Source organism: Centropristis striata, chromosome 17, assembly GCF_030273125.1.
Source record: "Centropristis striata isolate RG_2023a ecotype Rhode Island chromosome 17, C.striata_1.0, whole genome shotgun sequence".
In the NCBI taxonomy this organism is placed as follows: Eukaryota; Metazoa; Chordata; class Actinopteri; order Perciformes; family Serranidae; genus Centropristis; species Centropristis striata.
The window spans coordinates 8,735,429-8,753,222 of record NC_081533.1 but is presented as its reverse complement, the minus strand read 5'-3'; the positions used below and the strand labels follow the sequence as shown (position 1 = coordinate 8,753,222).

The 17,794-nt window shown below is 39.8% G+C and overlaps 1 protein-coding gene across 6 annotated transcripts in view; it reads right to left on the bottom strand.

Moving 5' to 3' along the window:
• peli3 (pellino E3 ubiquitin protein ligase family member 3) overlaps positions 1 to 17,287 on the bottom strand; it is a 42,448-nt gene extending 25,161 nt beyond the window's left edge. For 2 of the 6 annotated variants that reach the window (XM_059354925.1, XM_059354926.1), the window contains exon 1: positions 16,916 to 17,188. Coding sequence is in view for 2 of the 6 variants with exons in the window: in XM_059354923.1 (XP_059210906.1) it covers positions 16,928 to 16,932 (5 nt within the window). In the remaining 4 variants the exon portion in view is untranslated. Of the gene's footprint in view, positions 1 to 16,915 lie in introns of all 6 variants that reach the window. The other 4 variants (XM_059354923.1, XM_059354924.1, XM_059354928.1 and 1 more) reach the window with 3 other exon arrangements.
• Positions 17,288 to 17,794: the final 507 nt, after the last annotated feature.

The following is a 17,794-nucleotide window of genomic DNA, read 5'->3' as shown; positions in this document are numbered from 1 at the left end:
ATCCCTAAGAAAAAAATCTATCCCTCAGGTCAGGGCCATGGTGAGCTCCATGTCAAGGGTCCTTCACACAATTGTTTCGATGTCCTTGCTAATTTAACTAAAAAATAAAGCTATATTTTAAAATGTATATTGTATATTAAATTGAACAATCATATCATTTGCATTAAAGATCATACTTGATAACAGCTTTTTAAACAAAATAATGTAAATTCAAGGTCCCCTTGGTTGCCTTTTCCAGAGCCTTTATTCGTATCTCTCTTCATCAGTGAATGGAGTGGTAGTGCTAGATTTGTTGTTACGAAACCAAAATTCCTTACATTGGTCATGACAACTGAACGGACATTTAAAGTTATTTTCTGGGGGCAGGTAAAAAAAGTTCTTTCCTTTGCACCACACAAAAACAACATCACTTAGCTATAATCTAATCACAAGAAATCACAGCTACCAGTTACCACGAAGACGGAGGCTTCCGTTATCAATCAAGGCTGATGATTTTTTGTTGTTGTTGCTGTCACTGTTTTCATTAATGAACCTAACTGATATATCTTAACTGATTAAGAGGGTGACCAACAGCAGCACTTGAATTGTCCATACAAAAGGTTTTAGAACATATTTGGTTCTTTGATTAAAGAAACTCAATGATTCAATCTGTTATACAGGAGTAAACTATGACTTCCAAGATAATTTTGATACATCCAATCACCTACACATGTTGCCATTTGGAAGTATTAGACTTTTTTTCTTTAAACGTTTTTGATTTGTAAAAACCCTATTCTACTTTGATTAACTCAAAATTGTTCTCCTTAAGATCCTTGGTCAATTTTAGATGATTTTGGTAGTTATGGTTTATTGTTTTGTTTATAATTTAACTAGCTACAGCACTTATTTGACTAGTCTCTTCTACAAAGCATTGCTGGCTGAGGCTTAATGGTGTCATTGTATTTAAAGCATAAACCATATTAAACTGAAAACATAATTCCTCTGAAGCAGTTTCGATAATTAATATTATTACCCACAACGTCAAGTTATGGAATTGCTAAATTTTCCAATACCGCCCAATACCAGGAAATAGGCAGGTCTCACTCGCTGAAACGTCCCTAATTTGAATATGAGCCGTCCGGAGGCGGCTTTTGTTGGGACTTTTTTTCGTCCCTGTAGAAGAGCAGGGCAGTTTTTCTCCCCTCAAAAAAGCCTGGTTACTGATTTATATAGATTGCTAAGCAGAATGTGACATAATACTTTACGCCACAACAACACACGCCATTTGTAAAAGCCAGCGAAGCAGTGTTGCCAACTTAGCAACTTTGTTGCTATATTTAGCGAATTTTCAGACCCCCTTAGTGACTATTTTTCAATAAAGCGACTGGAGACAAATCCAGCGACTTTTTCTGGTGTTATTGGAGACTTTTGGAGACTCGTTCTTACTCTCAAAACAAGCTGCGGGGGCGGGAGTAAGAACGAGTCGAAGCAGCATAGTCCTCCTGCAGCAGTCTTTTCCAGCTGCAAAGCCAGAGGGGATGTTAACCCCTTAGCGTTCAGTCTGCAAATTGCTAATAGGCTTAGCAAACAGTTAGCTCAGTAGCAGTACATTGTGTAGGTGCTGCTGCTGCAGGAGCAGTTCACTTAGCGATCTCTGTTTGTTTACAACAAGCACTGGACACTCTGTGCACAGTTAGCCATACCGGTTAATTCACGATCACTATGTTTATGATCAGCGGAGACGCTGTGCATAATTAGCCATGCTGCTTTGTTTATGATCAGCTGCTGACGTTGTGCACAGTTAGCGATGTCGGCCACAGTTGAGTCTCCCGTGTTTAATCCGTCGCGTATGTGACGTCACGGTCAAAACTGTTGCTAAGCAATTGCACAACGGTCGAAAACCATACGTCACCTACGGAGTCTCTAAATCCCTCTGGGGGCTAACTTGTAATGGAGACACACAGAGTGAGCGGGTTTTGAGAGGGTGTGGCCTGAGATTTTCCCGGTGGCCACTTTTCCCCGAAGTGGAACTGTGGAATATTAAACTGAAAACCTAAGCCAACTAAGTAGTTTTGTTTCAATTTACAATGTAAACTGTTTCGCAAAATGCGCCTGTTGCTGGTACTCTCCAACAAACTAACCCTGATTGGCAATCTAGCTGTTCTGCCATTGAGGTATGCCCTAACTCTACAGACAGATTTGAAACTGTGGTGTTTATATCTTGATTCAGGTGATTTTGTAGGGGTATTCAGGTACTTTGTAAGGCTGTAATCACGGTTCTCCGAAAATACACATATGAAACACCTCCGTAAGCATTGTGCAAACTTTCACATCGGCCACGGTCACTGGTGGATCCCACTCCTATGAAGACAGGGATTTCAAACGCAAAACAAACAAACATGTAACTGTCACATGGGAAAATTCATAAATGTATAAAACAAATAACCCTGCCAATGTCTCTGACCTACTTCACAGAAGATAGAAGGAGGATAAAAGGTCATAGTCCAGTGGTCAAAGTCAATCAATTGTTTTCAATTGAAGGAAAACAGCAAAATTGAAGAAATGATTAACATCCTGTCTGATTAATAAATATTTCACTGCAAACATGCCTCCCTCTCCTATTGTACGTTCTCAGTCTCTGCACTGTAAATGATCTAACTGAGCAGAATTACCATGAGGATAATCTATAAAAGCTAAAGACAAATGACTGCCATGGGTGGATGGGTGGATGTAGACGAGAAGAAGGAGGAGGAGGAGGATTGTGAGGTGGGAATCAGAGGAGGAAGAAGAGGAGGAGTGGGTTTGAAGGGCAAGGAGAGGTGAAGGAAAGAAATGAAAGGAGGGGCAGATGTGAGATGCTGCTGGTCCCCTGGAAATACACACACACACCAAAGCTTGAAGGATCTGTGTGGATGATGAAGAGAGGAGGGAAATGAGGAAGAGGAGAGCAAGGCAGCGGGTGTGTGTATGTGTGTTTGGGTGTATGTGTTAGCAAGCGCATGCGCGGAAGTGGCGGGGTTTGGCAGGGTGATGGATTGCCTGTTCTGTGCCACGCATTTTCTAATCAACCCACAGCCACATCCTGGGGGTGGAGAGAGAGAGAGAGAGAGAGAGAGAGAGAGAGAGAGAGAGAGAGAGAGAGAGAGGAGTGAAACAAAGAAAAGCTGTCTGACAAAGGAAGACAAAGGAAGGAGAGAATAATAGAGAGAAATAGATAAAGGGAATGCAGTCCATAGGAGCAGAGTGGAGTGGCTGGAGGGTCTGTGGTAGGAACGGCTGCTTCTCCTGCTGCTGATGGTGCTAAACACACTCACACACAGTATTACACAACACAACACACTGCAAATAACACCGCCCTATGAACCACGCAAAGCCTACCAACCAGAACCACGTAACATAACACACTGTATCACAGCACGACACCACATATCACAGTGTTTTGCATACAATTCAATACAGGGTAATGTAAGAAAACCCTGCAAAACACAATGTAACGATATACACAATACTCACAACTCTCCACATTACAGTCTATACAATATGTTTGAGGACAAAAGCAACATAGTTTTTTAAGATTTGAAAAAAAAAAATCAACATTGGCTGATGTTATTCTTTTCACATCAACAAATATGTTTAATGTTCCCTCAAATTGTACACTAATGAGCAGCATGGCTCTTCAGCTACACTGTAAAAAAAAAAAAACCTTGTTGTTTTTAGGGTAAAAAACGGCAGCTGTGGTTGCCAGAACTTTACCATAATAAACACGGTAGAACTTTTTTTAATATTACGGTAAAAAGATATTGGCACTGTTGATTTCACGTTTAACATTTTATTCCATTTTTTACTGTATAAATAAAAAGTTTTTCCATCAAAAGAAACGCACTTTTGTCATATAATTGACAAGAAAATACTTTATAAATGAAAACGCATATTACAGTATATTATTGTTAGAGATACAGTGTTTAGTACATTTAACAGTGAGAAAAAGTTTTTTTTTTTTTTACAAAAGATAAATGCAAAAATTACAGTAGTGGCTTGTACATTAAATACATATTTCAGTTTATTTTACAGTGGAGTAATGTATTTTAAAAAAAAAACTGTATAAGATACTGTTTTGTTTTACTGTTTTGATTTACAGTGTTTCATTGTTACTGAAACTGAATTAACTCATTTATCATTTTACGGTCTTTTACTGTCGTGGTTTAGCCGTTTTTCATTTTTTACAGTGTACAAGTCGTCCAACACATACATCCTCAATACCAAAGAGGATTCTCCAATATGTGTTGGACGACCAGGTAGGAATAAAGAATTATGAGAGGAGGACATTTTTTTTACATTACGCACTCCAAGAAAAGTCTAAATGTCGAGAATAAAGTCAACTTTTTGTGTTGGGTAAAGTTGTAAAGATCTTGTAAAGAGCAATGTCATAAAATGAGCAATAATCACAATATTTAAGTTTGTAGTAAAAAAAAACCTACACATAAATAAGCATTACTTGGACAACCAAGGTTACTTCAAGTCTGCTTTTATGTAATTAATGTGAATTTTCTAGACATATATTAGACATGTTGAGGAAAATCAGGTAGTAGTATACAGCCTTCTTTGCTGATCTCAAAAAGTTTACTTTTTCTTCTTATCGACTTTTGCCGCTATATTTAGCGACTTTTCATACCCCCTCAGCGGCTATTTTTCAAAAAAGCACCTGGCGACAAATCTAGCGACTTTGTCTGGTGTTATTGGAGACTTTTGGAGACTCGTTCTTACTCTTCTTAATGAGCTGCGGGCCCCCGCGGTGTGTACAGTGTGTATGTGTTGCTGCAGGAGGTGTTCACTTAGTGATCTCTGTTTGTTTCCAACAAGCACCGGACACTCTGAGATGCTGTTAACACTTTGCGATGCTGTTAATTCAAGATCACTATGTTTATGATCAGCAGAGACACTGTGCATAATTAGTCATGCTGCTTTGTTTACGATCAGCTGCTGACGTTGTGCACAGTTAGCGACAGCGGCCACAGTTGCGTCTCCCTATGTTTAATCTGTTGCGACGATCGAAAACCATACGCCGCCTCCGGAGTCACTAAATCCCTCTGTGGGCCTTTTTGTAATGAGTGAGTGAGCAGACATTTGAGAGGGCGTGGCCTGAGGCTGAGGAAACACGGCTATCTGAGTGCCTAATATAAATGTATCTATGGATTGGGATTTGTTGCTTGTAAAACTGCTTGTGGCGTTAATTTGTTGGTCTCTTGTCCCTTCTATGTATGTCTGTTTCAGTCCAGACTGAAATATTTAAACGATAATTAGATGGATTGCCATTACATTTACATAGTACTCATGGTCTAAATTGGTTCATGACCAAATATTTTCAAAAGTAATGACATTCCAATTAGCCTCAGCTGTACGTTGTGTTTATTTCTAATTAGCAAACATTAGCATCAGTTGAAGCGAAGGGGGCAACGGTGGTAAATATGCCTAAACACCTGCATGTTAACCTTGTCATTGTGAGCATGTTTGCATGCTGACATCAGCATTTATCTTCAAGCACCACTGTGTCTATGGACAGCCTCACTGAGCTAGCATGGCTGTATAACAATGAATTAAATGGCTATGTGTCATGTAAAAGTTGCTTATGTAATAAACCCATATAAAATAATCGACAACTCTGCAGATATACACAGCTCTACAGAGCTCTTGTCCTTCAGCATTTTGCTTTTTCTTGAACAGACTTAACTCTCATCAGTCTATTGTACAGCAGCAGCAGGCATTTGTTTTCAGTGCCATGGCTCTGATAAACCCACTGTGCACTAGCTACTCAGAACCAGACAGGCACAGTTAGAAACTAGCTGGTAAAATTTTGGAGCATTCAGCAGCCCAAGAGCCTCAGAGTTTGTGAAGACCAAAAGCAGAACTTAAAGGATTGTGAAAACTGGACTGAAATTCATCAAGTGGAAACAAACACAACTTCAAATGAATGCTCATGTCGCTGTAATTGCCTGTGTGTTTCCTAACACCTTCACCACACAGGCCATAGCATAAGGCCCTGTTCACAAAACAAAACCGAAAATTGATTAATGCAGCATTATTAACCCTTTGATGCACAACATATTGACCCCCCTTCTAATGCACAACATGGGTCAAAAATGACCCGCTTTCATTTCCCATGTTATTTAATGCTGATGTGTGTGTTTCTGTGCTCTATCTTTTCATATCAACTTATTGTATGCTTGACTATTCCAAGTATTCTTTAAATATCTTGTTTTTGATAACAACAGATCATTATTTCCATTTTGCTTCTCATAGTTTATGAAGAAAAAACGTTTTTGTATTTTTACATAGCTAACTACTTGGCTAAGTAGCTTGCTTAGCTAACTACTTAGCCAACAAGTTAGCTAAGTAGTTAGCTTAGCAAGTTACTTAGCTTAAAAAAATGGATATGGGTCATTTTTCTCCCATTAGAAGAGTAGTGACACAAAAAGGGATTTTGTTAAAAAATTAATACATTTTATTGCAAAGATATAGAACATAAAACTCATACATATCGGGTCACTTTAGACCCATGTTGTGCATCGAAGGGTTAAACAGTGACCAAATTAAGTAGCAAATAGGACATTTAACAGTGTAAAAATGTCAACTTTTTTAGTGGCAGGACCATTGTGGAAGGCACATTGTCTATAATGCAACATTTCTATAATATCATATCATCATTGGATTTAATATTGTGTGTCCCCCCCCCCCATCCTGTTTTTCTTGAACATTTGTTGTCTTCTTTTTCTGGATTCCCTCTCTTTCACTCCCAGCATTCACTCTCTCTAACCGCCCACTGCAGGGGAAGGGCAAGTGTGTGTGGAGTATGTGGGAGAGAAAGAAAGACCAAAGAGAGAAAGAAAGGAAGAGTCAAATTTGTCTCTTCCAGAAACAAATGAACAGAGAGCTAAATATACTCCGACTGACAAATGAACTCTGCAGTGAATTATGGCCTCATGACAAAACTCATCACACTATTTCTCCTCTTCAACCTGTTTAAATAAAGATTTTCCTCTTCGCATGTATTCTTAGTCACTGTGACTGAGACAGTAAGTCATAAAGAGAGCTTATTGTCTGATTAAATCTCAGTTAATGTAACAATTAGCTAGTAACATTAAACAGTGTGAAACAGAAAATTATACGCACATTGGTTGTGTATGTTTTCATATTTGAAAGCATGACAGAGCCAGAGAGCATGTCTGCTGCACATTATGTAACACTTTATACTGTACAAATCCTACAAGCCAGTGTTATGAACGGTTCTGTTACCCTCCCCCACTTCTAAATCCAGCCTCCACTCCTTCCAGTTCTTTCACTGTTCTCTGTCTGCTCACATTTGATTCCATTCAAGTTTTTGGTTGTTATTCTTTACTAAATTCCCCCTTTAAAGTCCCTGTTAAATTAAAAATATATATCCCCCATTTTAATCTTATGTTCCTGTATTTATATATGTCTTTATTTAAGTGTGGCAAAAATGATGATCATATCAGTATATATTAGTATTATGTAGGGGTGTGACGATACACTCAGCTCACGAGATGAGACACGATATTGGGTTCACGAGATCGAGTTGAGACGAGATTTTAAGAAAACTACAATGATACAATATATGACTGGACCAACAGACTTTTATTTAACCGGGTTGCACATTCATTTTGAAATGTTTTATTATAACTCTTTACATGCATGATGTAAACGAGATTTTTATAAACTTCTTTCATGAATCGAAACTAAATCTCAAAAAATTGATGAATATTATTAATAAATATTTCTTTCTTTTTTTCAAGTGCAAACAATATGAGCCATGTTTCCTTTAGGGGGAAGAGTGGCCACCGGGAAAGTCTCAGGCCACGCCCTCTCAAATATCCGCTCACTCTGCATGTCTTCACTACAAGTTAGCCCCCAGAGGGATTTAGAGACTCTGGAGGTGACGTAGGGTTTTCGATCGTCGTGTAATCGATTAGCGACAGTTTTGACCGTGACGTCACATAATCGATGGATTAAACACGGGAGAAGAAACTGTGGCCATCATCTCTAACTGTGCGCATTGCAGTAGCTGATCATAAACAAAGCAGCATGGCTAATTATGCACAGCGTCTCCACTGATCATAAACATAGTGATCGTGAATTAACCGGCATCGCTAGCTGTGCACAGAGTGTCCGGTGCTTGTTGTAAACAAACAGAGATCGCTAAATGAACACCTCCTGCAGCAGCAGCACATACACAGTGAACTGCTACAGAGCTAACTGTTAGCCTATTAGCAATTTGCAGACTGGCAGGAGGACTGTGCCGCTTCGATTCGTTCTTACTCTTCTTAATGAGCCGCCGTCATCCTGGCTGCTTGCTGCTTCCCCTCCTTCTCCTCCTTTCCTTCTTATTTTCCTTTTACTGTCCCCACAGGTCACAAATAGAAGTTTGGATAGCTCACAAATCTCGCGAGACAGATTTTTAACGCAACGAGAAATATTGTCACACCCCTAGTATTATGACATCTTAATCATGGGACATCAGTCATTATTGTAGTAGCTAACAGAGAGTAATTTTTCTATCTTTCTCATGAGATTGGATCCGGTACATAATGTAGCTAATGTGTTCCTTTTTGGCTCATGCCACACCCCTTTTTCCCATAATCCTGCTGACAGACAAACAAACAGACAGACAAACTGAACCAAAAATCATAACCTCCTTGTCAGGGGCAATAATCAATCTCGCAAACTCAAGATTAAGAGTCTTTGGCCATGCTAACAACTCTGCAAAGCTGACCTTAGGAACAGTGGTGCTTTGAGCTAAATGCTAATGTGACACTGTTAGTTTCGATACATTTGTTAATTAGCACTAAACACAAAGTAAAGCTGAAGTCATTCGCTTTGAGAGTATTTGGGAATAGACTTTAGACAAATTGGAAATACCATAAATCATATTGCTGTTCCATTCTGATCGAGTACATAGCATCTTAGTTAGCTACTTTTATGCACAAACTAGTCCCTTTTGCAGCCCTACTGTGATACCAATGTTTAAAGGCTGGATGGTCCAGACAGGTTGACAGTTTTTAGTTTGGCGCGTGCACGGAGACGCACATGGAGAGATGATGTGGGGACGGGACTGATACAGACAGGTAGGCACGGCAGCTTGGTATATTCAGCGCATGTATGTCAGTGTGTGAATGCGCGCGCATGTCTCGGAGGAGGACGGAGAGGTGGATCGGGGTTTTGACTGACTGACGGGTGACAGACACTATGCTGAGCAGAGACACAACGCAAAATAACTTTATATTAAGAATAGTGTGGATATATTTTCAGTAGCTTGAAATGTGACGTTAGCACAGCACATGAGACTCTGGAGCCACCACAGTCTAGGTCATTAATAGGAACCCTTACGCCACTACGTCAAGAAGTGGGAATGTTACCATTATCATGATATGCATTTTTTTACTCTTAAAAAAATATTCTGGTATAATCATATACAATATGATATGGCACACCCCTAGCAGCGATGTCATCATCAAAAAAACGTTGGAAAGGTGGCATTTCAACATTAAAACATAGTTGTATGTGTATGAACACTACTAGGCAGCTACAGAAGGATATAAAAACCTCAAAAAATAAACTGAATAAATAATGGACCGGCCCTTTAATAATGTATGTATGCTAAATGCACACTTACATAACCTAGAAGTTTTTGTCCATACTTTTAAACCCATTTAATATTATGCATCTCGCAACAAAGGTATATCCATGTATGTGTGTTTGTTTATTTGTGTGGCTGCTGCGATGCTGTGATGGAGTATGTGTCCTGCAGCCCTGTCTGCTCCTAAATGGCCCTGCTGTCTAGGATGCAGTAAGGCGATGGAAAATGAGAAAAAGAGCAAGAAAGCTGCAGAATGGGAAACACTGAGACGGACACAGAGAGGATGCACCTGTAGCACTCATCAGCTCGATTTGAATATCAAAGAAGGTGAGTTCACATGACCCTGTTTGCAGACAGGCCTAACCCTGGGAGCGGAGATGAAAGTGAAACGGGATGTTTGAGACTCTCACCTTTGTTCTCTCCTCTCATCATTAAGCACTGCAATTCAAAAAGCAGTCAACTACAGACAGCCGACAGAAAAGCCAACGTACACCCACATCTTGGCTCTCACAAGGTCACTATCAGGGTTTTGTGCTGATATATGGAGGGCACTTGTGGGGACAGGGACAAGATTCCTGAATGATACCAGTGATTCAACAATTATTCAGGTGCTGAGATTTCAAGTTATCTACAAGCTAAGTAGCGTGAGTTCTGTTACACCATATGGTTATATCATGCCTGTTGCTATGCAACATAACGTATGACAACAGCTTGTGAGCTGTCTCATAGAGCATTACAGTTTGTAATTCTGATAATGAGTCAGCATATTTCAACTGTCCAATTCAAGAACATAAGGCATGTGGGTAACGATTAACTGGCTGCTAGTGTTGTAGCAAGCAAGAGCATCTCCACCCTAAATCCCCAATCCTCAATTTACTGTCACATAGCGGTGTTGGGGGTACGTTAGAAGGGAGCGTGTATATGTTCCCCGGGTCCTATGTTCCCCTCTTTGTATGAGAGTGGGGAACATAGGACCCTTTTCCCCCCGCTTTTCCCAAAAAGGGTCCTATGTTCCCCGGGCTGTTACTTTTTCCACCATTGCTGCCAAATTCCATGGCAAATAGGCCTAACCCTAACCCTAACCCTATTTAAAAAGCCAAAAAAATGAACTGCAAAGCAACCAGAAAGTAGCTGCTGTGCAACATTTAAGTTTTGGGCTGCTTGAGCTAAGGTGGGCCATGCGACGGTAGGCCTGCTGGCCATGCTGAGAGTCTACCATAAAGATTGATAGATTGCTGGGAACATAGGTCCCTTTTTCTGGAAAAGGGTCCTATGTTCCCCGGTATGTATTGCTACAGGGGAACATAGGACCCTTTTTGGGAAAAACGGGGAACATAGGGCCTTTTTTCTAAAAGGCCTTTTTTGTAAAGGGTCCCATGTTTCCCGAGCAGGGAGCATAGGACCTGGGGAACATAGGGATGACCCCCGTTAGAATACTCCGATTAATTTTTTGTTTTAATGAGAAACAAAACGCGTTACTTTTTTTCATCAAGTAATATGTTACTTTGTCGTTATGTTAGGCCGTTTTCACTCTTTTTGTTCATTAACGCTAGGTTAGTCGTCACGCCCACATGCGCGGGGCTCGATGGAATGCTTCTCCTCACTGGCTGTTCTGTTGCACTACGCTACCTTCAGACAGCCACTCAGCCGCTGCACGAGTTCAGCCCACAACAGCTATGGGGAAAGCACTTCCAATTCAGTAAGCCTTGCCTCCAACACAACTAATACACTACACTTATTACATGTACCATTATCAGTAAAGGAGCCAAGGAGGAGCTTAACATTATACACACCGAATTAGAGTGAGAGAAGCTATCACTAGCTGCTAAGCTAAATAGCCAGCCGAGCTGAATAACCTATTAACAGATTAGATTAGCGACAAGGCGCTAAAGGAAGGAGGGAGATGCAAAAGATGCTACTTAAGTGCTTAAGCAAAACTAGCGTAGGTGTGAATGAAGTAGACATTCATCCGATATAATGTGTAACTTTACAACACTCTACAATACAACACAGTCTGATTTTTTTTTTTAAACTAAAATGCGGTCTGCAATTGGGTGTTAACATTGGACTTCTTAGTAGTGATGCCAATAGGCTAAAGTTTGGCTACATTCTAAAGAAAAGTCCATGTCCCAAATTTTCAAAGTTTTAAATCAGCCTCTTACTGCTGTCTCAAGCTGTCCATCAAAAAGGACAAAAAAAGTAGACCTGTAATGCAGCATCACTTTGGGAAACTGTTGAGGGACAAGGTGTGCAAGACAGGGATCACCTGACAGATTGGGGAACCAAGCTAGCACTAGTGCTAGTAACTTATTCTGGTGACTTCTTGACAGTATAAGCCAGCTTCATCGGCTACTACTGTAACATGTCATGTGAGGTTTTTTTTGTAATTTGTAATATGTAATATTTGTACTATCCATATGTATGCATAATTCTCAGGCAACAGGACAAGGTTTTACTATTTTAAGTGCATTGTTGTTAAGGTTGCATGGAAGTAAACGGTCCATGTGGAGAGCAAAATTGGTAAAAGCCATTTTCATATGCAGATATGTGTTTATTGAGATAGATAAAAATGTTGAATCTGAGTGTAACAAGCATGAATTTGTAATAGCTGTGAACACTGCATGTGTTCATGCATTCACACAAACACAACCTCACAAACACTACACCTCCATGCCAAATTTCAGCCTCCTACGGCGAAAATTGTGGCATCCAAAATTTGGGGACATTTTAGTGGACTGACTGATCAACATTGTGAGTTAAAGAGCTGCTTGTTGCAGCCTAAAACTACTCTCTACTGGGTCTAATGTCACTTTCTCTATGTCTGTCTGACAAATGGTTTAGTGAGTTATAAAAGGGGCATGGCAAAAGATTGGAGAGTGGAGTTGACTCACACCATTGAGCCACCAAGGGCAAAATTTGTTATAGCTAGAGGGTTTAGAAGGTTTTTTTTTTTTGGCCGAGCAACCAACCAACCGACAGAGCGACAGAAAATGACCGGCACATGCAAATGTAATTCTTGGCCTATACATCTGTTGTCCAGATATCCACTGGCTATACCTGAACCCAAGAAGTAATGGTCATTGCCCACAGAAACTAGATTGTCATCAGACAAACAGTGTTTGAGTTCTGGGATTGGGTCAGCAGCAGTGTTGTATATTCATTCACATCTAACTACTGGGTTGGCAATTTTAACACTTAGACAATCCTTAATGAATTACCTTCCAAAAACTCCTTTTTGCCTCAGCAATTCTTCACCACCTTTAAGAGAATTCGTCTCAGATTGAAATAGGTTTTAACTAAAGTCCAAAGAACCACTTCAGAACAGTTTACCAACAGCTCAAACTACTTTTGTGCTATTTTAAATCTCCCCTTGTTGTTATCACAGGCTCACCTCCTCTCAGTTTGACCCCTCGGGCTACATAAGAGCCTGACAGGTGGGCTGTACTGTGTTACCTCATCTCTCTGTCACAAAAACCACACGCACACACATACACACAAAATCTCTTGTTTGAAGCTGTGATTTTGGAGGCTGTGATTATCATGTACTTGTCGAACAAACGTTAATACATTTTGACATGATGTGTGAAGTGTTCTTATTGTAATTATGGAATCAAATTCCATACTGCTACTAGTTGTTTAACTACTAGGCAAATTGCTACTGCTATGCCATATTTATGCAAATACTGTTACTATTATTGATGCGATACTATCACTACTACTGCTGCCAAAATACTTTTACTACTGTTCATTTGATTAATTGCGGCTAATGCTACTAGTGTTGCTAGAAGTTCTATACGAGCCGTACTGAGCGGTCGTTTGACGGGACTTTTTTAGTCCCTGTAGAAGAGCGGGGACGTTTTTCTCCCCTGAAACAGCCTGGTTGCTGATTGGATAGATCAGTAAGCAGGATGTGTCGTAGTACTCAACGCCACAACAACACACGCCATTTGTAAAAGCCGGCGAAGCTGTGTTGCCAACTTAGCTACTTTGTTGCTATATTTAGTGACTTTTCAGACCCCCTTAGCGACTATTTTTTTAATAAGCGACTGGCGACAAATCCAGTGACTTTTTCTGATGTTATTGGAGACTTTTGGAGACTTGTTCTTACTCTTCTTAAGGAGCTGCGGGGGGCGGCGACTCGTTAAGAAGAGTAAGAACGAGCCGAAGTGTATACTTTATACACACTGTTTATCAGGGGATCTTGCGGGCTCCCGTACATTCAGGATTATTTACTGTTTACTACTTCCAGCGACAAGAAACATTCCCCAGAGACAGATAGATAACAGACAAAATCCTGGAATTTAATATCCTGGATGACCTGTCTGTTGTCAAAAAAGTGGGATTTCGCCACTTAATGACAACAATAACCACAATGATAATCATATCACAGTCCTGCAGGTGTAGTATGATATTTTTTTTATAACATACTGGTATCGGATCGGTACTCGGTATCGGCCAATACCCACACCACAAGTATCGGAATCGGTATCGGGAGGGAAAAAATGGTATGGGAACATCCCTACCCAAGACAGGGCTCTCCTCCTCCTCCTCCTCAATACAAAAGTGCAAGGTTTTGTACAGTTCAAAGAATTAAGAAGACACAAACAATAGTTAAGAGTTTTTCCTCCATTTTGCCTTTCGTGTCTGGCTGGCTGCCTTGTTTTTATTCACCACCAAGAGAAGCATGCTGCCCGACATAGCGACAAACTTTCGGGGCATGCCACAAGCATTTAGAAATAATACTCATGTTGTGTCTGAACAAGCCTTCAAACAGCAACACTGAGAGTTAACAGCTAACATTAGCTACTGGTAATACCACACTGGCAAGAAATCTCCCAAACAAAGGAGAGTTTATTGTAAATTAATACAACTTTTTATTTGTAGGAGGAATAATGTGATATATAGATTTTTTCACAAGTTACACATGCTGTTTAATCCAACATCTGCCTTAAACAAGGACTGTTATTTTAGGCTCATACATGTACATTAAAATGCAACAACTTAAATGTTACATTACTATGGAAGAGGATGAGGGCCAGATAGGAGAAAAATGTGTATATGTACTTCGAGAAAAAAGTCGAAATGTTGAGCATAAAATGAAATACAATGTTGAGAGAATAAAGTTGAAATGTCAAGAATAAAGTCAATTTTTTGAGCTTGGTAAAGTAGGCTGTAAGCTACAACCTGAATTTCCTCGATACATCTAATATATGTCTAAAAAATGTACATAAATTACATAAAAGCAGCTTTTCCCAAAACAATAGTTGTAGTAGCTACTACCAAGAACAGCTCATTCATGTGTATGGGGTTTTAGTACTACTACACCCTTAAATATTGTTCTTATTGCTCATTTAATGACATGTATGAAAATCAGGCTGTAGCTACAGTCTACCTAACTGTTCAGATAGAGAACAATGTTCCTCTGATGGCTTACTGATGCAGGAACAACCAATCTGTGAAGATCTTTTAACATTTTAAAGAACTCAAAAAGTTAACGTTATTCCTGCTATTTCAACTTTTCCCCCTTGAAATCGTATTTCAACTTTATTCTTGACATTTCGACTTTTTTCTCGAACTGCACAATGAAAACATTTTTTTCCTCCTCTCATTTTGTTTTTTCTTCCTTCCTGCCCCTAATGCTCTTCTGTACATTTCTGAGTAGGATTCTACAGTAATAATTGAAGTTTTATCCAAACTCAACAGAATAAATCACTTCAGGTTACCAGCTGTCTTATCGCCAGGCACCCACCATAGATCATCTTATTAAATATGAATTAATAACCTGCATCATATCCATTAATGCAGAGGTGGATGACACCATCTGGTTTTACATATTTTGGCCTTACATATCTGCAACCAGCATCAGCCTGACTCTAATAACAGCATCATCGCCAACAATCTATGTTTAGGCCCATACTGCACTAAATCTACTGTCACTTTATGCACTGTGCACCTGTACAACACTCCACTTTAATACTGGGACATATAATTCACATCATATGTGATATGTGTATTAATCATATTGATATAATATATCATATTTATACAATATTCTTATACTCTTAGTATATTATGTATTGTATGTATATCTTGTATAGCCAAGTATTTAAATGCATATATAATGCCAGTAAAATATATCATATTATATCATATTGCTGCTATTACTATTATTACTATATACTGTGATATACTACCATTATTATTATACTGGACTTATTAGTATATATTATATTATCATGTTATCATTATTATTAGTAATAGTATTATTATATACTGTTATATGCTGTAGCATTATTATATACTGTCTAGTCACTATAACAGTATTACCATAATATCATCAGTATAATTACCTTAATCTTGCCATTGTACCTTACCTACCAACTTAACTTCTTAAGTGTCCTTGTTCTATTCTGTGTTTTTTCTATTATTGTTTTTATTTATTATTATATTTTATTATATTGTATATTATTGTACCCAAATATCTGACTGCTGTGACAACCAAATTTCCCTTCGGGGATGAGTAAAGTAATCTATCTATATATCTATCTATCTATTTTTAGGTCCATATGCCTTAAACTGTCAGTTCCCAGCAAGCCACAAATATGACTCATTACTCAGCAAACTATAATATTGTTGGATCATGAATACCATCAAAGCACTGCTACTACTTTTTGTGTTGTGAGCCATTTTGAGCTCCTTCTCCCTGACCATCCCACCAAACCCTTTCCTCCTGAAAGCCTCCCAGAACCATCTAGAAGCAGGGAAATATTGCATGAAACTGTTAATGCGCCAGAAATGCTTCGTTTCTGGTCCAGATTATTCAAACATGGCCTCTATCTCCTCTTATTATTCCTGCTCTGTCTGTGCGGATTGCAGGGGATTGCGTTTTCCCAGGGCCACGCTGTGTGTGGATGGACGCCTAGACTTCTTCCACTCTCTCTTAACATATGATGATGTAGTAACCTGATCGGATTTGGCCATTAATGGAAAAATCACGACCAGGATCAACACAAAATGTAATATTTCACAGTTTTTGGCGACATAAACAGGACTTGGTGCCATTTTGCAGGCTGGGTTTGTACACAGGGGATTCCACCGCACAGACAACACACACTACATATAGGGAAGACATCACACACACCCTCTTTACGCACAAACACACATCTCCCTGCCACACACACACACACACGCAGCAGCAGCAGTGATGAGGTAAATAATAAAGAGCTTCTGATAACAACCCAATCTCCCATTAAAGCCTTATTTTACATACAGTTTGACATCACTTACCAACCAATTTACCTCATAAAGATTCACGTCAGCTTGAATAAAGGTGAGAAAGTCAACAATCCACAAATAAAAAGGTGACTTTAACCTCCATCATTTCAGTAGAGCAGACAAGAGGCCAGCTGGCGTCTCCAGCCATCTGGAGCTGTAGAATAAAGACAGGTGATGGAGAGGAATCAGATAAACAGGCCCGTACCCGCTGATGTTTGCCAATGGAGGTCCGGGACCGGCTCCGATCTGTGTGTAATTCCTCCTCTGGGTGGGTGTGTGTGAGTGTGTGAGAGTGTGTGTGTGTGTGGATGCGGGTTCTGTCAGTCCCCGTACGGCCTGGAAAGCGGAGAGACGGAGGATACGAGAGAAGAAAAACAAGGAGGAGGAGAAGAAGGAGCGCAGGGCATCAGGAGCGGGAGCATCGCCTCTCCTCCTTCACGTTACACCGGAGACTGAGACACGTTCATCCTGCCGGAGAGAACAGCAGACAGCCCCATGTCACGCCTACGTCTCTCTCTCTCTCTCTCTCTCTCTCTCTTTCTCTCTCTCTCTCTCTCTCTTTCTCTCTCTCCTTGCCACACGAATATTGTGTTGCCTTCAGGTGATCCTGGTAAATTCGGAGACCAAATCTGTTGCCTTCAGGGACTCCAAGGCGTATTATCATTAGTGGTCGGCCGATACGGGTTTTTTTTTTGGCCCGATGCCCATACGGTTTTTTTTAAATTCGATCCCCGACAGGGCCAGATTAACCCTTTGCTGTACCCTTGGCAACAATATTCAAGGACCCCATCACCACGACCCCAGAATCACCATAATCTGGCAAAATACAGAATAAATTACAGTAATATACAGTTAATATACTCAATACATCAATAACTAACTGTCATCAAG